This window comes from Dysidea avara, chromosome 7, assembly GCF_963678975.1.
Source record: "Dysidea avara chromosome 7, odDysAvar1.4, whole genome shotgun sequence".
NCBI classification, from domain to species: Eukaryota; Metazoa; Porifera; class Demospongiae; order Dictyoceratida; family Dysideidae; genus Dysidea; species Dysidea avara.
Genome location: NC_089278.1, coordinates 28,377,789 through 28,399,292, shown reverse-complemented (window position 1 = coordinate 28,399,292; position 21,504 = coordinate 28,377,789). Strand labels below are relative to the sequence as shown.

General features: G+C 37.6%; 1 protein-coding gene across 2 annotated transcripts in view; it reads left to right on the top strand.

Annotated features, from left to right (window-relative positions):
- Positions 1-21,504, top strand: part of LOC136260531 (uncharacterized) — a 106,286-nt gene that overhangs the window by 26,029 nt on the left and 58,753 nt on the right. For both annotated transcript variants that reach the window (XM_066054301.1, XM_066054300.1), the window contains exon 7: positions 1,911-2,009. In XM_066054301.1, the coding sequence (XP_065910373.1) occupies positions 1,911-2,009 (99 nt within the window). The remainder of the gene's footprint in view (positions 1-1,910; positions 2,010-21,504) is intronic.

Genomic DNA, 21,504 nt, shown 5'->3' with positions numbered 1-21,504 from the left:
GTACAATCATAGTAAGCAGCAATTGCTCAAGGTTTAACAATGCAATCACTGCACCCTTTATGCTAGAATAATACTCAACAGTATATACCAAGTTTTGCTAACATAGCATTAACTGGTACAGGTATGGAATTAGTCGTTTTTTAATGTTATCAGACCTGTAACCTTCTCTATTGTGTACAATAGGCCTGTGTTACATTTTATATAGGTCTGTATTATAAACTTGTAACAATATTCAAATCCTGTAGCAGGCCTGTAACATTCATTCATTTTGAGGTGTGGATATTTAGTCCTGTGCTAACTGCAGATACAGGTTTGTAAACGCTGCTGCATTTTGAATCCTACAATAAAAAGTTTACTTGTTAGTAAGATTATAAATACAAAATGAAACCTTTAACATAATAGGAAGATGGAGTGGCAAGTTAGTCAGTATGGCTTATGTATAACTGCTCTCTATACTACAGGGAACTTGGAAATATACTTAATAAGCTAGTTAGTAACTAAACAATACAGTAACCAGTAGCAACAGTGATCATAGTAACGAATTACATGTATGGTCCAGGCCAGTTGTACAAAATTGTTTTGCAGGATACACCGGTCCATGACTGTGACAGGCCTGTAAATTGGAATTACAAACATGCAATAGTGCTACTACCATCCTGCAGCAATCCTGTCAGGCAGTCCTACCGCAGGAATGGTACAACAGCATAATCTACAATACAGTATTGTGAAGGCCAGCGACACTGTAACATTGACAGGCTTGCAAAAGGCTGGCAATAGGCAATAATTTTATAGGGATATTTACAATGATAGTTATGATGATGACGAGTGGTACGAGTGGCTATTAATCAGTATCGGAATAAATAACCAATACGATTGAAACCAAAATGCCCAATATCTATTCCAATTCAATACTGATCCGATTATCTGTGGGACCATACTACAGCATCATATACTCATTGCTAAAGCATGTCTGAACCAAGTATCACAGTAGTGGCAATCCCTGTGTGAGACACAGTCTAGTGAGTGACTGATACTAAAGCCAAACATCTTTGTACTAGTAGACTAGTATCCACTATCATCGATACTAAAAACATTGTGGTGATTTCTTCACTGCACACGTTGACAAGAATAATTTTCACGCGATAAAATTTCATGGACTAACTGCGAAAACTGTAAAAATTACATAATGCAAAAATTTCCAGGTATAATTAGTGTATGTTGTGTCCCTGTTTAATGGTATACATTATAGACAATAAAGACTTTTTATTTTGTGGTGGATTAAAGTGTAATTTTATATTCAATACCGACTTCTTTAAACGCAAAATGGCCTCATTATAATAGTTCAACATACAGGTGTATGCAAACATCGCTAGTAGATGTGATTGTTTGGAAGTGTTTGATTTGTTGTAGATCACCACATGTTGTGGTTGTGTACAGTAAATTTTATTACTTGATAGTGCAAGTGACTACCGCTAGAAATTATAAATTTATTCACTTTGTACTGGTACAATGGAGTGGTGGGTGGGTGGGGCTAGTATGTGATCTAATTATAAAGAGAGGATCACAATGATGGAAATTAACTGGATTGATGATTATGGTATTAGTATAGTAGAGTTTCATGTACGTAGATAACATATATAACCTCAATCCTGCCTACTTAGGTATGTAGGCCCTAAATATTTAGACTCTATTTCTCTATTGTTTACTAACTACTACTAAACTATTTATGTATATCAACAAAGTACATTGTTTATTGTTTTTTAGTTGTATACAAGTATGTCTAATTGTGTGCTAATTTGGAAATGTGTTTGACAGTAAACAAACATTGTGAAATGTGATGCTCTACATATCAATTATATGTAGTTTGGCTATACAGTGATGATATGTTAGTAATGTGTTATTCTTCATAGAATGGATGGAGTCCACTTCATCATGCTTCAATGAATGGACACATTGATGTTGTCCAACAGCTAGCAGACAGAGGAGCAAATGTCAATCTTACTGACAAAGTTAGTATTGTACTTACAGTACATACAGGCTGTGTTTTCTCTACATGTGTAACATCGAAGCACAAATACATACAAAGAACTGTCTTGTTGGCATATTACATATGTGACCGTCTCAGCAAAAACCCAACTTGTTCGCACATGCATGCGTATTGAGAAAAACGAAATTTAGAAATAATTCATAAAATTACGCATGCTACAAAAAAAACTATGCAAGTTTTTATCGGGCCAGTACTCGAAGAAGGAAGAGTTAAGTCAATTATAATTATATATCATCTTGTTCGCCTGTCCATGGAGAGTTCGAAAATCTTTGTTTCGTTTCTCTAGCTCAAATGGTAGTGCGTGTCACTTGCATTTGTTTACGATGCGGTAAATGTATACAAGATTGTCATCGTTTCTTCTATCAAGCCGCCTTCATATCCATATGCGAAAGTATCTACAGGGATAATACTATACCTTGGCTGATGTGCTGATCCATAGTGAATGTTTTAAGCCAAATTGCAACGTTATAGGCTAATCCAAACGGAAGTTATGGCTGCGAATGTAAGCGCCTGCAGTTTATTTTCAGTATTGTAGCTGTACATATCGATTACCTTGCTCTTCCTACTGTCTATTGCTACAATTCCAAAACTACACACTACAGAAGGCTGAAACTGTGGTGGTGCATTCCTTGGACACTGCTGATGTTGCTGAGTGAATTAAAAAAAAATTAAATTGTACGAACAAGTCAGGTTTTTGCTGAGACGGTCACATATGCTGTTGTATTACACATGCTTTCTCCATTACATTTATCTTACACAAATTCTTTAGCTAGTACCAGTGGCTACACTTCAGTATGGAGCAATTTGTTGTGGGTCACACCCATCATTTAGGTCAAAGTTCATCATTCATGTATGTTATGTGAGACCAGTGATGAGAGTTTTTGTCCTTACAACACCATAGAGCACTCAGAAAAGGGCCTGTTAATGTTTTCATAGAAGGGCTACATGTTTTCAGGTAAACATGGCTAGCCCTCACTGGTGTTTAATAAAGTCCATAAGCTTTCATTCACAGAACAGGTGTCTTTTAATCTTAAACATTTTATCATTTCTACAAACATGCAGACACACAGATGTCCTTTTGAAGACCAGATGTGCAGTGTGCACCTGGTTTAGTAATATTTTTATGAAAAATATATACCAAACACATGTATGTACATATACTCTGTAGAAGTATTGAATTTTACAGTTTAACACTAGTTGTGTTGTTGCACACATCCAAAATTATTATACATAGTGTTGAATTTTAAAACTCCATTGCAGGTGGTATTGTCATACAAACTTTAAACGTACAAATAGCAGTTATGTCAGCTGTTGCTTTCTGAGACGAAACCTGCCCTTCACAACTAGCTGTAATGAGTGAGCAAATTCAACCTGAGTGTGCTAGGGAAACTGTTAAGTATGCATGTTCCTGTGGGATATTCCAGTTCTACGTTAGAAATTCTTCCAGCTACTGTATATATTCACCACTGTGAGCCGTTTCCAGTACTTGTACATGCAGTACAACAGAAACTTTAATAAAAGCCTTGTCAGCAATGATGTATCATTTTGACTGCAGCTCCAGGTATTAGTAGTTAAGTTAACCACTAGTGGTTTCTGACCTTATCAAGACACACGGTAGTGTGTCGTGCGGCCCAAGAAGCCGGCGCACAACCCCGTGAGTATATTGACAGGAAGAAAGAAAACGCAATTTTCGCACCTCCGTAGCTCTGTGCTGCCTTGATGAAACAAGACAAATTTTGCTGTGTAGATTCCCTCCACCTTCAGCACTCCACATTCCAAATTTGAGCGAAATCGCTTCAGGCATTCCTGAGATATGCGACTTCAAAAATTGGCTTAGTTTCTTCGTTTTTTTTTCTTCTTATTTTTCTTCCTCTTTTCGCACACTTACAAAAACTGCTATAAAACGCGAACGCGTTATCCGATTGCCTTGAAATTTGGCACACAGAAGGGGGGTATAAAGGCGCATCTCGGTACCAACTTTGGCTGGAATACCATAAACAGGCAAAGAGTTATGAGCGATTATGCACGAAAAATAACACCAATATGTTGTCACGCCTACAGGGTAAACCGCGTATGGGAAGAAGCAGAAAATCGGTGGGTGAATAGGTTAACTATTGAACCTCAAACCTTTTGTGGTTTGAAAGAAATCGAGCTAAAAACCAGGAAGATACAGCGAAAAAATCAACAGTGTGTAACAATTACGCAATCGAGATTAGCTAATTTTAAATTTTTTTATTTTATTATTATTATTATTATTATGCTTGCCACGCCTACCAGATAAACCACTTGGGGTAATGCTTTGAAAATCGCTGTACAGATGGAGTTATCATCTTAGAAAGGCTCTTCAATGGTGTAGAAGAATCAGACTTAAAACCATGGAGTTATAACACGAAATCCAACTTGGTGTAGCAAGTGCGAGATCGAGATACTCTAATAGAGCAGTCATCCTAATAGAGCAGTCACCCTGAACAGAATTCAATAGATCAGTTAGAAATAAGTAACCTGTATAGAGATCAGCTACAAACAAATCACCCTGTAGAGAGTTCAGCTACAAACAATTCACCCTGTTCAGACATCAGTTAGAAGAAGTTTTCTTGTACAGAGTTCAGTTACAAACAAATCACCCTGTTGAAAGATCAGCTAGAAGATGTCACCTTGTAGATAGTTCAGTTACAAAGAAACCACCATGTAGAGAATTCAGCTACAAACTAGTGACCCTGTAGACACATCAGCTAGAAGAAGTTACCTTGTAGAGAGTTCAGCTACAAAGAAACCATTCTGTAAAGAGCTCAGCTGCAAACAAATCACCTATACAGAATTCAGCTACAAACAAATCACCCTGTAGAGAGATCAGCTAGAAGAAGTTACCTTGTAGATAGTTCAGCTACAAACAAATATCCTGTAGAGAGATCAGCTAGAAGAAGTTACCTTGTAGATAGTTCAGCTACAAACAATTCACCCTGTACAGAGTTCAGTTAAAAGAGGTTTCCTTGTAGAGAGTTCAGCTACAAACAAATCACCCTGTAGAGAGATAAGTAAGAAGAAGTTACCTTGTAGATCGTTCAGCTACAAACAATTCACCCTGTAAAGAGATCAGCTAGAAGAAGTTACCTTGTAGAGAGTTCAGCTACAAAGAAACCATCATGTAGAGAATTCAGCTGCAAACAAATCATGTATAGAGAGTTCAGCTACAAACAAATCTCCCTGTAGAGAGATCAGCTAGAAGAAGTTTCCTTGTAGAGAGTTCTGCTACAAACAAATCACCCTGTAGAAAGATCAGCTAGAAGAAATCATCTTGTAGAGAGTTCAGCTTCAAAGAAACAATCATGTGAGAGTTCAGGTACAAACAAATTGTCCTGTAGAGAGATCAGCTAGAAGAAGTTACCTTGTAGAGAGTTCAGCTACAAAGAAACCATCATGTAGAGAGTTCAACTACAAACAAATCACCCTGTAGAAAGATCAGCTATAGAAGAAATCACCTAGTAGAGAGTTCAGCTACAAAGAAACCATCATGTAGAGAGTTCAGCTACAAACAAATCGGCCTGTAGAGAGATCAGCTAGAAGAAATTACCTTGTAGAGAGTTCAGCTACAAAGAAACCATCATGTAGAGAGTTCAGCTGCAAACAAATCACCTGTAGAGAGTTAAGCTACAAACAAATCTCCCTGTAGAGAGATCAGCTAGAAGAAGTCACCTTGCAGGGAGTTCAGTTACAAAGAAATAAACCATGTAGAGAGTTCAGCTGCAAACAAATCACCTGTAGAGAGTTCAGCTAGAAACAAGTCACCCTGTAGAGAGATCAGCTAGAAAAAAGTCACCTTGTAGAGAGTTCAGCTAGAAGAAGTCACATTGTAGAGCTACAAAGAAACTACCATGTAGAGTTCAGCTGCAAACAAATCACCCTGTAGAGAACTCAGCTACAAACAAATTGCCCTGTAGAAAGATTAGCTAGAAGAAGTTACCTTATAGGGAGTTCAGCTATGAACAGATCACCCTGTAGAGAGTTCAGCTACAAACAAATCACCCTGTAGAGAGTTAAGTTACAAAGAAACTACCATGTAGAGAGTTCAGCTGCAAAAAAAATCAATCACTCTGTAGAGAGTTCAGCTAGAAGAAGTCACCTTGTAGAGAGTTCAGCTGCAAATAAATCACCCTGTAGAGAATTCAGCTACAAACAAATCACCCTGTAGAAAGATCAGCTAGAAGAAGTTACCTTGTAGAGAGTTCAGCTACAAAGAAACCACCATGTAGAGAGTTCAGCTGCAAACAAATCACCTGTAGAGAGTTCAGCTAGAAACAAGTCACCCTGTAGAGAGATCAGCTAAAAACAAGTCACCCTGTAGAGAGTTCAGCTAGAAGAAGTCACATTGTAGAGAGTTCAGCTACAAAGAAACTACCACGTAGAGAGTTCAGCTGCAAACAAATCATCCTGTAGAGAGTTCAGCTAGAAGAAGTCACCTTTTAGAGAGTTCAGCTACAAAGCAACCACCATGTAAAGAGTTCAGCTGCAAAAAACTCAATCACCTTGTAGAAAGATCGGCTAGAAGAAGTTACCTTGTAGAGAGTTCAGCTACAAAGAAACCACCATGTAGAGAGTTCAGCTGCAAACAAATCACCTGTAGAGAGTTCAGCTAGAAACAAGTCACCCTGTAGAGAGATCAGCTAAAAACAAGTCACCCTGTAGAGAGTTCAGCTAGAAGAAGTCACATTGTAGAGAGTTCAGCTACAAAGAAACTACCACGTAGAGAGTTCAGCTGCAAACAAATCATCCTGTAGAGAGTTCAGCTAGAAGAAGTCACCTTTTAGAGAGTTCAGCTACAAAGCAACCACCATGTAAAGAGTTCAGCTGCAAAAAACTCAATCACCTTGTAGAAAGATCGGCTAGAAGAAGTTACCTTGTAGAGAGTTCAGCTACAAAGAAACCACCATGTAGAGAGTTCAGCTGCAAACAAATCACCTGTAGAGAGTTCAGCTAGAAACAAGTCACCCTGTAGAGAGTTCAGCTAGAAGAAGTCACATTGTAGAGAGTTCAGCTACAATGAAACTCCCATGTAGAGAGTTCAGCTGCAAACAAATCACCCTGTAGAGAACTCAGCTACAAACAAATATGCAGTGTAAAAAGATCAGCTAGAAGAAGTTACCTTGTAGAGAGTTCAGCTACAACGAAACCACCATGTAGAGAGTTCAGCTACAAACAAATCACCTGTAGAGAGTTCAGCTAGAAACAAGTCACCCTGTAGAGAGATCAGCTAGAAACAAGTCACCTTGTAGAGAGTTCAGCTAGAAGAAGTCACATTGTAGAGAGTTCAGCTACAAAGAAACCACCATTTAGAGAGTTCAGCTGCAAACAAATCACCCAGTAGAAAGTTCAGCTATGAACAGATCACCCTGTTGAGAGTTCAGTTAGAAACAAGGAATCCTGTAGAGAGATCACCTAGAAGTATCGCCTTGTAGAGAGTTCAGCTACAAACAAATCACCTGTAGAGAGTTCAGCTACAAACAAATCACCCTGTAGAGAGATAAGCTAGAAGAAGTTACCTTGTAGGGATTTCAGCTACAAACAAATCACCCTGTAGAGAGTTCAGCTACAAAGAAACCATTTTGTAAAGAGCTCAGCTGCAAACAAATCACCTGTACAGATTTCAACTACGAACAAATCTCCCTGTAGAGAGATCAGCTAGAAGAAATTGCCTTGTAGAGAGTTCAGCTACAAAGAAACCACCATGTAGAGAGTTCAACTGCAAAGAAATCACCCTGTAGAAAATTCTGCCAGAAACAAATTGCCCTGTAGAAAGATCAGTTAGAAGAAGTTACCTTTTAGAGAGTTCAGCTACAAAGAAACCATTCTGTAAAGAGCTCAGCTGCAAACAAATCACCTATACAAAATTCAGCTACAAACACATCACCCTGTAGAGAGATCAGCTAGAAGAAGTTACCTTGTAGATCGTTCAGCTACAAACAATTCACCCTGTAGAGAGAGCAATTAGAAGAAGTCACCTTGTAGAGTGTTCAGTTACAAAGAAACCACCATGGAGATTTCTGTAATCAATATATGTGACCGGATTTGCGAAAAGGGGTCTTCCACACACATCCAATTCCATAAACGTTGGAGACCATAACTCAGTGTTCAAGTAACATATTAACCTTTCACCATGTATTCAGCTATAGTGGTGCTCACCACTGCCCAAATATCAAGGCAATAGCTCTTTCCAATCTGAAGTTATCAATTGTCAAAGTTGGCAAATTGGATGTGTGTGGAAGACCCCTTTTCGCAAATGCGGTCAAATATGTATTATACAGTATATATAATTTGTACATTTACTGATAAAATATTTAAAGTACATCTACTTCATCTTTTCTTCTTCCTGTAGTAAAGAAAAAAACGTAGGTTAAAAAAGTCCCAAAGCTGGTATACAAATACAAAAAGAAATGAAATCTAATCCAAAACAGCCAAGCTGTAAAAAAAGTGTGCGGCCCTCAGAAAGGCTATGGTGAAAAAAGATGTGAAATCCAAGGTGGCGGCCAAGAAATGGCTGTGATGGTAGGTTAATGGTAAAAATTTTAATAATGACAATTTAGGTAAATTTTGTGAAGCGGCACAAAAATTCACCTGAATTGTCTTTATTAAAATTTTTACCATTAACCTACCATCACAGCCATTTCTTGGCCGCCACCTTGGATTTCACATCTTTTTTCACCATAGCCTTTCTGAGGGCCGCACACTTTTTTTACAGCTTGGCTGTTTTGGATTAGATCTTCATTCCACCAGAGATCTTTGGGATAACAAATATTTCCTGTTGGGACAATTGTACCTTGGTTTTAATGCTTTCAGCACTTGATTAAAGTTGGCATCTTCCACACCTGATACTATATGGAAATCTATGGCAATCTATGGCTATTATTTACTGTTTTGGTAATTCTTTGGGCTCTTGCAACATTAATACTGTATGAATTTACGCGCGCCGTGATTGGAGCTTCACTATTCTCTTGTTGATTTACCCTTTCCGCTTCATTCTCTATTACCGTTTTTGTGATACCCGTGGAAAGTATCACTCCAGGCAAGTGACAACTCAAGTGTTAGCTACAACAGTGTCTGTGTTTCTACACTTTCGCGGCGGTCTGGTGTGCACTACAAAGAAAAATGCCTAAAACTAGGCGCAAGAAGAAGCAGCCTAACCCCTATGACGCCAGTGAAGCCACTGTCAAGCAGCTAACTGTTACAAGGGCAGACGATGATGCGGAGGATAATTGCACTTGCTCACAATGCAGTAAGTCTGTTGAACAAATGTTGGAATGTGAATGTTGTGAGCAGTGGTATTGCTGTGCATGCCAAAACGTTTGTGATAAAATGTTTGCTGTTTTACATGAATTTAAATCACTGCACTGGTTTTGTGCAAAATGTGAGCCCACAATTTTGCGGCGTCCTAAGGATGCCACATCCCCGCAAGTGAACCCACAAGGCCAACAATGTGAGATAGAGTCCCGTCTGAAAGCCTTGGAGTCTCAATTAACCAGTTTGACAAACAGTTTAAGTAAGATAACGAAATCCTGTAGTGTTGTTGACTCTCCACAGGCCATTAATGTTACTAGTAAAGTCACAACTCCAGATGTGTTGGCTCTCAGGGCAGTTGACGAATACAGGCAACGCGAGCAACGCAAGCTTAATCTCATCTTTCATAAAGTCCCAGAATCCACTCACTCTGAAGCGTCCACAAGAAGAGAAGATGATCTCAAATTTATCTACACTCTCGCCAAAGAATTAGGGTTTGAGCACCTGGAAGTAGTCAATGCCATCCGTCTGGGTCGTCCAGTGGAGTCAAGATCACGCCTACTTAAGGTAGAGGTGTGCAACTCTCAGGTTAAGAGACAACTACTTTCTAAAGCCAAAAACCTTCGCCAATGCAAAAGTGATCAACTACGTACGGTTTTCATCACCCCTGATCTTTCTCCTCAAGAAAGACAACAACAGAAGAATCTAAGAGCTGAACTACATAGTCGCAGAGATGCTGGTGAGCGAAACATAGTGATACGTAAAGGTCAAATAGTATCAGTCCGAGCTCAAGATATGGACACTACTCACTCATCTCTTGGCACTTCTTCTGTTGCTAGCTCAGCTGCTTCTGTGTCAAATGACCAGTCTGGGTAGCACCCTCAGAGGTGCTACTCCCTTGTTGCCTGTAAATCAAATTAGCAAGCATTTGAAATTAACTGCTTGTTTGTGGAACTCACGTAGTATTGTTAACAAACTGAGAAATTTTCAATCTTTCATATATACACAAGACTTTAGTCTTATTGTAATATCTGAAACTTGGCTTCATGATTACATTTACAACAATGAGATTCTCCCCACTGGCTATACCATATACAGGAAAGACCGTTGTTCCAAAGGTGGGGGTGTCATGCTAGCAGTGAAATCTACCTTTAAAACCACTGAACTTGCTTCTCCAGATAATCTAGAAATAGTAACAATTTCAGTTCACTCCCATCATAACTTAATTATCTGTGCTGTCTATTTGCCACCCAATTACAAAACTGATCATGTTCAAGACCTTTACTCCTATATCACAACATTAAGTTGCTCAGGGGATGTCATTTTGCTCGGTGATTTTAATGCTCCAGATATAGACTGGCAAACTTTTGCCTCTACTGCTGACAGTTCTGACCGCCTCTGTGATCTTATAATTGATCACAACTTGTTCCAGCATGTTACTGTGCCCACACACATTCATGGAAATATTTTGGATTTAGTAATTACCAGTGATACTGACTTGATCAATGACTTAGTCGTTCATCCCCTCACTGATTTCCACTACAATCTGACCATTTTATAATAACATTTTCTATTCATGCTTCTGTTCACCATCATAGCTCTAGAAATGGAAAGCAACTTACATACAACTTGAATAAAGCAGACTGGTTGGGCCTAAATCAATTTATTGCATTCAATAATGCTGATGCCATTTTCTATTCTGATAACATTGAGATTGCTTGGGCAAGGTTGAAGGACCTATTACATGAATCTATGGACAAGTACATCCCAAAGAAACAACAACGTCCGCCCAATAGGCCCCAGTGGTTTACTTCGGAAATACAACACTATCTGAACAAATTACACACAATACGTAAAAAGGTTAAACGTAATCCAACAGAACACAATAAATCTACTCTGAAATCAGCTGAGGAAAACCTACAACAGCTCATAACATCTTCAAGGCAAGCCTATGAATCCTCTCTAGTGGAACAATATTCTTCATCAAACTCCAATAGAATTTATAAATTTATCTCAAGCCTTAAAAACAATCGGTCTATTCCAGCAGCCATGTCGCTTGACTCTGATTCTTGTAATGATGATCTTGGTATAGCCAATGGTTTTAATAAATACTTTCACTCAGTTTTTACCAAAAGTTTTATGGACCAACCACAGACTGCAGACAACCCTTCTGACATACCTGCTATGTCCTCAATTGATATCCAACCTGAGGAAGTTTTTGAATGTCTGTCTTCCTTGGATGCTAGTAAAGCAGCTGGGATTGATGCCATGAGCCCTGAGGTACTGAAACAGTGTGCTGGTCCAATTACTCCTATTGTCCATCATTTAATTAACTTGTCCATCACTTCATGCTCTCTTCCTAATGAGTGGCAGACTCATCTTATAGTTCCCATACACAAGTCAGGTCCGAAGACAGACATAAAAAATTATCGTCCAATTTCACTGCTTTGTATTCTTTCAAAAATTTTGGAAAGATTAGTGTACAACAAGATAGTTGACAAAGTAATCAAGCTTGTTTCACCATTACAATTTGGTTTTGTTAGAGGCAGGTCATCATTACAACAACTACTCCTCTTTATCAACTCTGTAATTGAAGCTCATGAATTATCCACTCCCATTGATGTAATATATCTTGATATAAGAAAAGCATTCGACTCTGTTCCCCACAATGACTTATTGACCAGGTTATGGTCCCTGGGAATTCGCGGTGACCTGTGGAATTGGTTTCAGGCTTATCTTCTCAACAGACAACAACGAGTACGTATTAACAATTCTATTTCAGAGGTGCTACCTGTATTATCAGGAGTACCACAAGGCAGCATCCTTGGTCCTCTTTTGTTCATTCTTTACATCAATGATTTTCCTTCGCTATTAAAAGAATTACTGCCCTTTTTATTTGCTGACGACACCAAGTGTATACATACAGCTAAGACTGCTGAAGACTTCAACATTATACAAGAGGACCTTAACATAGCCAGCAACTGGTCCGTGTTGCGTAATTTATCATTTAATTGCTCCAAATGTGCTGTTTTACACTTTTGGTGCAACAATAATAGTACTGCTCAGTACTTCCTCAACAATAACAATATTGAATCGACAGAACTGATTAAAGACCTTGGGATCATGATATCTACTGACTTCTCCTGGTCTGCTCATTGTAATATGGTTGTGTCCAGAGCCTACAAACAGCTAGGCTTAATCCGTCGTAGTTTTACAACCAACTGTATCTTGACAAAGAAACAATTATACATCTCCTTGGTGCGTTCTCAACTTATGTACTGCTCCCAAATCTGGCGACCCAATCTTGTTCAAGATATCCAGCTTTTGGAAAGGGTTCAGCGGAGAGCCACAAAGTACATTCTTAATGATTATACTTCATCCTATAAAACTAGACTATTAAAGTTGTCGATGCTTCCCCTCATGTTTACTTACGAACTAAATGACTTGTTATTTTTTATTAAATCCATCAAGAATCCATCTTTACACTTTGACATCTCCAAGTGGGTCCATTTTAACAGCAACAGTTCTACAAGATCATCAACCCATTCCAAGCTAGTTCATAATTATACGAAATATAGCACCTCCCACCATCTTTATTTTAACCGTTTACCACGTTTATGGAATGTACTGCCACCTTTAAATCTAGATCTATCTATAGCAACACTAAAGAGACAGTTAAACAACATCTTCTGGGCCATGTTCACTTCAAACTTTGATGACAATAATTACTGTACTTATCATGTTGTATGTCCTTGTCATAGGTGTAGTTCCACCCCAATTACCCCTTTGTTAATTAATTAGTTTACTTGTAATTTTTAGTTGCTCCCTTGTAATCTTAACTTATAATTGGGTGCTGATAGCTCTTATCAGCACACCAGCTGCTGTATTTTATAGTCTAGTTTAGTTTTATACCAACCCCCCAGTTTGTATCCATGTCTTTCAGCAGCAAAATCACAATAATAATAATAATAATAATAATAATTAATGTCTCATATATTTGTTTGGTCCTTAGTTGCTTTATATGAATGTTGCTACAATGTACTCTTGGAAGTTTTTAAACCATGCGGTTTACTGAAATTATTTTCCGAAAAGTGTTTGTGTTTGTATGTATGTGTGTATGTATGTATATATGTTTGTTTGTATATTTGTTTGTCTTTCCACACCCAAAACTTTGTTCACTAAAAACGGCCTCTATGTGAGAAATAAAACCATATAGAATAGGAAGCTATGGTTTAAGGGCAGCTAATACTTGCTAGTTTGAAATACAGGTGAAGCAAGAATATAAGGACATGGTGAAGGCCTTTCCCCAATAAGCTCTACGGACATCAAGTAGCCGAAAAACAACACAGCTAGCCTCCTAGGCTATTGAGTATGTATGACGAATTCCTTCGAGTTGAAAAGGGGACATGCCCATACATATACAAATGAAAATGAAAAACAGCTTTGAGGCTTTTCCTGGAGAACTTATGTATGAAAATGCTATAGACAAACTGTTAAACAGTTAAGAAGATAGTTCTGTGCATTAGTAGTGCATTAAAGTGGTTTGTTCGAGCTATGCCTGCTTAGCAGTGTTTAACAACGTAATTACAGAATTAGGTAATATTTTATGAATTACATAATACAAATTACTAAGTTACTGTGATGGTTCAATTTTTATGTAGCAACAAGCCAAAATAAATATTAGTTTAATACACTATTAATAGGCACACGTCTATTATGCTGGTGTAATTTCGGCCATTATAGGTAGGGAAAAGAATTGGGGAATATTCTGGAATAATTGGAGGAGTTCTAGGAATAATTAGTGTAAAATTATCGGTTTCTCTTAGTGCAAGCATAAAATGGTTGAAAAGATTGAGATACTCTAATAGAACAGTCAGTTACTCTAAAAGAACAGTCACTTTCGAGTCCGTAATTCTAATATAGCAGTCACTTATGAAGAAACTCTAACTAATTTGCTTGTTCTTGCACAAATTCCAAGGATAATTTTGGGAATAATAGGTGAATTCAGGAATAATTTTGGGAATAGTAGGTGAATAAAAAAGAACTGCCAGAAAGAATAGTAGGAAGATTTTGGAGCATAGCAGACTTAAGCCTAACTGTTAATTAATTCCAGTTCTTCCGGGAAGGTAAACTTTGGTTTAAGGCGGTTAATGTATGCCAGTTTGAAATATGGATGAATCGTGTTTATAAGAATGCCTTGAAGGCCTTTCCCAATGGACTCTACAGAAGTCACACAGCCAAAAAACAATGCAGCTAGCCTCCTAAACTACTGGGTAAAACCATTTCTTTTGAGTTGAAATGGGGGCATGCCCATACATACGTGAACAAAACAAATAACTTACATACGCGAATAATTCACGGTTTGTTCAAGGTATGCTTCCTTAGCAGTGCTTAGCAACAGAATTATGAAATATTTCAAAATACAAATTAGGTACTATGATTCAATTGTGTATGTAGCAACAAAGCAAAACCCAATATAAATATTAGTTTAGTGTGCTATTAATTAATTCCAGTTAGGTTTGTTTGTTTGCTACATGGTGCTAGGTTTTTAGAAGTAGCACAACATCAACTTGTTTATATCTTTACTGTTTTCCACTAAAGTGATTAAACTGTGCTAATAAAGCAGTCACCTTTAAGAGAGCAGTCGATAATGTTTTATCAGGGACTGCATTGAAAGCCTGTGAATTGATACATGGGCTATAGCTGGCATAGATTAGGTATATGGGCTGTAAGTCATCAACACTGAAAAAGTAACTACTCCCTTGAGACAATTATTTAAAAAGATTCAAGTATTATTAATTAACCCATTGACGGCCAATTCTCAAAGACTTATAGTAACCATATACTCGCTACAGACTAAGAAGTTTGATTATCTTACTATTATTCACTTAACAGTAACAGCGGTGTTTGGGGGTAATGCGTTGTTTATGCAATACATTATGTAACTAGGGGTGGCAAAAAATTGTAAATTTTAAAAAGTAGAATAGGGATCGAAGTTAAGATTCTGAAAAAAAAACATGTAACAGCAGTAACAGCAGTGTAAGTAACTACCCCAACACTGAATAACTTTAACTATTACTGTTGCATTACAGTTTAGCAACTATATTACTGTTATTGCTATTTAGTGTTGCACCGATAATCGGTTGAATTATTGGTAACAGCTGATATTAGGTAGTTTTACGAGTATCAGTATCGGTTACGAAGCGGAGATATAGTTTGCCAATTAATCGAAACCCACAATCAATGATTAATGATAGCAAAGAACAGGATTGTTAATTTATGCTCCACCTATCAGCCATGGACGTTCCTCCTTGGCAGAGACATACGTACAATAGTATACCACACAATACAATTGCAGCAACAAAACCAAAGGCGTAGCCAGCCAATATTTGATCATTGGGCATAAAATCAACTTAACTACACACACAAGAAACACACTCACTTTCATGTAAGACATTAAAGAAAAATATGAAAAGTGTATGCACACAAGGCCTACAGCTACCTATGCTATAGTGTAAACAAATGCTACTCGCATGCATGCATACAAACATTTACTAGCTATAATGCTATTCTATTAAACTTGTAGGGCAGACATCCACCAACGATCGTCGTAGCCGAGCATCACGCGACATCAAACTGCTGAACCTACAGGAACCAACAATGTAAACAGTTCCACACATGTTTACTTCAATCAACTGGCAGTATAGCTTACGGACCAACCATCACATCGACATGTAATGCTTTTTCAAGCAAACGCCACATGGCCCCAAATGAAAGCCAGGGGTGCTAACTTATGAACTATAATGAGTCTTGTCACAAATATCAGCATGCCAAGAAAGTTTCATCCCAGACTTATAATAGCCAATTTACATTTTGCATGAATTTGATGTAAACCACAACTCGATTAATCAGTACAATTATTAATCAGTACAAATTGTTCACGTGACACTTCATAATGACTTGACCTTTTCTCCATTTCCAGCTTCATTTGCATATGCCATTATTGTTATCTAGAAGAGTACTTTTTCCCATTTTCTTTCATCAGCAGTAAGTTAGGCTATACGGTACTTTCCTTATCAAAACAATACGCTTGACAAGTTCACTGAAACGATTTTTTTTGCTGCCAGTGCCATCCACACCGAATCCTACTGAAGATTATCACTCACTGATTTAGAGATACAATACCACAACTATAGTGTGCTACGCTTCAACTCCATTTCAAATTTTGAATTTAAACCTCACCAAGGAACATGGCACATGCATTTACACAAAGTGTAATTATAGGGACTTCCCAAGGGATTTTCCACGTAATGGATCACGTGATACACCATGTAACTCGATCCCTTCTTCGAAGTCATGATTCAACAAATGAGGTACGCATCTACGCTTTACAGTATTAAAGTAGGGTTGTTTTGTGTGCTGCTGTGAATCCTCGGCCTCGCGTGAATCTTATCTTAAGCTACTTGTGATGGTTGGGCAAAAATTTGTGATGGTTGAGCAAGAAACTGTGATAGTTGGGCAAATGCCCACCCATGCCCACCCTTGGCTACGCCCCTGAACAAAACTTACATTTATTACACATGCATAACACTACAATGTAAAACAAGGGGGATTAATAGTTAACTAAGGGGTCATCCATAATTTTCAGCATTTTCACAAGAGTACAGAGAGTACTCTTTTCCATAACCCCCTTCCCCCCACCTAAAAGCGTACTATTAAAAATGTTGATATCGATCATAAATTGTTGTATGTATGTATGTGTGTATGTCACATATGAAATTGTTTTTAAGAGTTATTGCTGCTGTTTTTACACTAGGAAATGCAGACAGATCAATCACACAAGAAGTTATTTACATGTGTGAATCTGTGTGACAGTCATATACTTATTTCTTTTTAGGTCTTCCCCTTCCCATTTTGTAATTTTGCTCAGTCTGGTGTTTCTGAAGTTGGTATTTGGTGGGATAAATTTCACCATAACTTTGGACTTCTTTGACTGTGAAGTAGATTCTGATTCCTCTCGTGACCTAGTTCCACTGTGTATCAGGCGTGTGTGGCACTGCTTGTCAGCTTCACTGGTAAAACATAACGGAAATGTGCACATTACAGAAATGGTTATCTGTTGGCTGTCTTCAATATAATGCATCAAATTATCATCAGTACTACAGCTTGAAGCACCTGTGCTAACTTGCTGAGTTACAATACTTTGTACATTATCATGAGCTTCAGCACCACTACTGACGTCGTCTTCTACTGCTACAGTTTCTTCATTCACTGTGCTTGTCTGCAAAGAAAACAAGTTATAGGTAGCTGTTGTTCAATACATTGTGCAAGTCACCTATTTGTAAACACTACTTCTATAGATTAAACCGGCTACCTGGCAAGCTACAATCCTGCATGTATGAAATAGTGTTAAACCTATCAATCTAGCCATTTAGTACTGTGCAGCTACGTGCTTTTAGTACAGTGAAAACAGTTTTTACTGAAAGCGATCCTGGCTATTACCCAACATGGCCTAGTCATGGCTACCTGTATACCTAATGCACAGCTAGCTACGTGGTTTTATAGCCTGTTTATATATTGTACCTTGAAAAATGAATCAATACGCCTTGTCCTGTTCTACTTCAAGTGTTGCGCAGCTTTCTTCAGTGCTGCCACATAGTGCCCTTTGCTGTAAACAACTCGCTCCTTCCACTCTACTTGCGCGCTTCACCGCATCTGCCCTCTTCATTTTCGTATCGTTCGTCACAACAAAGGCGTTCACGAAATGCTGGTATTGATTAGTTGGTGACTTGTGTACACTATCTGGATGCCTAGCGAGCTCAAGAAGAAACTGCTCTGCCTCGAGCTGCAACTCACGTTCTGCCATCTTGATACTGAAAATGAATGTGCATGCTAAATTATTTAGAATTATTTTTATATAGTGCTACTAATATCAACATTATTAAAAAGCGTACGTATTGGATTTACCCCCTCCCCCCCAGCGTACGCTCTGTACGCTTTCGAAAATGCTGAAAATTATGGATGACCCCTAAGTAGATGTCCATAAACAGTATGTAAAAAGTCACCAGACCAAGTAAATAGTACAGATGGTGAACTGTTCCACTACATGGTTGCTTTACAGCGGGAAAAATGATAAGGAAAGATGAAAGTAAAGAATGCAGTGAATGCAGCAGTAAGTGGTACAACATTTATTTGCTTTGACTGTTTTATAACTGTTAAGGCTTGTTTGTTTGTAAAAGTATGGCTGAAAGTCTGTAGACCGTGTGTGTGCTAAGGTGTGGCACTTTATTACACCATTAAAATATCACATGAATATAATGCATCCGCCTTTTCTTGAGGGAAAAAAACGTATGTGCTCTGTGGTACCATTTTTTTTTAATGCTAATGCGAAGGAATCTTACTGAAAGATAGACTAGTGCTATTAAAAAGTAAGTTACGTACTAAGTGAAAGTACATAACATACTTGTTCTGTGTCGAGTTATTCCAAGGTTTTTGCAATACAACGCTCCATAATTTTGCTCTCACTTACCCACAAACTTTCCCATAATCTACCCATGAAATTTCCTGTAAAATGTCCTTAAATCTGAAGTGGTAGCAACTTTTTGCTGGACCACATCTTAGCATGCATATGGTCTGTCGGCCACCCACGTAATTATTCAATCACATTTCACAAAGGGTCTGGAATCCCACTAAAATCAGTGTTTGATAAACTGGCTTAGCTGTTTTATAACTACTTGGCTTCTTTTTCCATGAAAGGGGTTAGTGGCAAAACTTTACCAAACATTATAAAAGTCGGCCGCCTACATGATTAATTGTATTGATTACATTATCATTACAATTTCAATTCACACACATAACCTTTAGGTGATTTTCTGCTCCTCCTCTCCTGTTCTTAAGATTTAAAGAATATCGGTTAATATCAGAGTATCGTGTTTGTTGTTTTTGTACTTGTGTACATGGAGAACTACATTAGTGCAGATTTGTGTCGCGTTCTTAGGATTTATGATAAGTGTGACCTGCTGAGGTCATTTATGTACATTCCTCAAATTCCATTTATTGCTTTTCTATTATCTATAGTAATTAAGGAGTAGACAACCAAAGTTCCAGCCTTTTGTCGTGTAGTAGTTATGTCTCTAGACAGTTGGATTAGATTTATACAATGATTTACAGGTGTTTATTTAAATAATCACAACTCATGACTTAAAGATGGGGTTTTGCTCAGTCTGTTCACTATCAACTGGCAAGGTACGTATAATATTTCCCTTGTACGTCTCTGTGTGGACAAAGAAGAAGGCCATTCCAACAATGAAGTAACAATGATAAACTTTACTTCTACCACATTGTAAAGAAACGCCCATAACTTGTGCACTTTATGCTGTACATAAAGATTTTCTAATTCCCCATGAAAAGACAAATTTGATGATGTATAGATTTTATTGATTCGAGCTTTGTTTCAGTGAATACTGATGCAATTGAAATGTACATAATTTTTTAATGTAGTACATGTTTTACCCGATCTATTTCAAGACGTTTTTATTGCAATGCAAAAACAGCAGGTTTTTGCTCAGTGGGTTACAAATTATAGATGTAGTAAAAACCCACTGTACGGTATAAATAACTACAGTACATGCTAGAAGCATTCTCTGTGTACTGGAATGATTTTGGGAATAATTAATGGCAAAATGATCAATTATGCTAAATTCTCACACATTTAAAATGCTGCTAATATAAAGCCTGCTCAAGATACACTAATGGAGTAATCACTTGCCCCAATAAAACAGTGACCATTAGTTATGTGACTACTCTATTATTAGCTACACTAAGGAATGAAGTTTTGCTGATAGGTGGAGAGATAACAATTGCCAGAATGAAATAGTCAGATGTTTTTAAAAGTACAGTATATTATGTACTGTTAACCTGGATATTTTCACAGTATAGTTCATGGTATGAACTTCATCGGGATTTTTGGAAATTTAAATTTCACAAATGTCTCTTAGCCAAAGATTTTTACATTTTAAATTTCACGTAAATATCATGGTCTCTGTTACTTGATTTGAAGATTTCCATTCTCGACCACACGGCTATGAAGAGTCTATAATAATAATCATTGAGTTTTCCTTCGAGCTAGGGTTCCGCTGATGCAGAAAACTACTGATCCAATACCGATGCCTAGAAGTAAATTTTATGAATACTAATACCAATACAATTTACACACCTCTCAAGTTACTTGTATGTGACTGCTCTATTAGAATATTTTATGTACAGTGACTGTTCTGTTAGAGTATTTCTGTCTTTTTCGTACAATCATAGTAAGCAGCAATTGCTCAAGGTTTAACAATGCAATTACTGCACCCTTTATGCTAGAATAATGCTCAACAGTATATACCAAGTTTTGCTAACATAGCATTAACTGGTACAGGTATGGAATTAGTCGTTTTTTATGTTATCAGACCTGTAACCTTCTCTATTGTGTACAATAGGCCTGTGTTACATTTTATACAGGCCTGTATTATAAACTTGTAACAACATTCAAATCCTGTAGCAGGCCTGTAAAGATTCATTCATTTTGTGGTGTGGATATTTAGTCCTGTGCTAACTAATACAGGTCTGTAAACGCTGCTGCATTTTGAATCCTACAATAAAAAGTTTACTTGTTAGTAAGATTATAAATACAAAATGAAACCTTTAACATAATAGGAAGATGGAGTGGCAAGTTAGTCAGTATGGCATATGTATAACTGCTCTCTATACTACAGGGAACTTGGAAATATACTAAGTAAGCTAGTTAGTAACTAAACAATACAGTAACCAGTAGCAACAGTGATCATAGTAACGAATTACATGTATGGTCCAGGCCAGTTGTACAAAATTGTTTTGCAGGATACACTGGTCCATGACTGTGACAGGCCTGTAAATTGGAATTACAAACATGCAATAGTGCTACTACCATCCTGCAGCAATCCTGTTGGGCAGTCCTACCCCAGGAATGGTACAACAGCATAATCTACAATACAGTATTGTGAAGGCCAACAACACTGTAACATTGACAGGCTTGCAGAAGGCTGGTAATAGGCAATAATTTTTTTATAGGGATATTTACGATGATAGTTATGATGAGGACGAGTGGTACGAGTGGCTATTAATCAGTATCGGAATTAATAACCAATACCGATTGAAACCAAAATGCC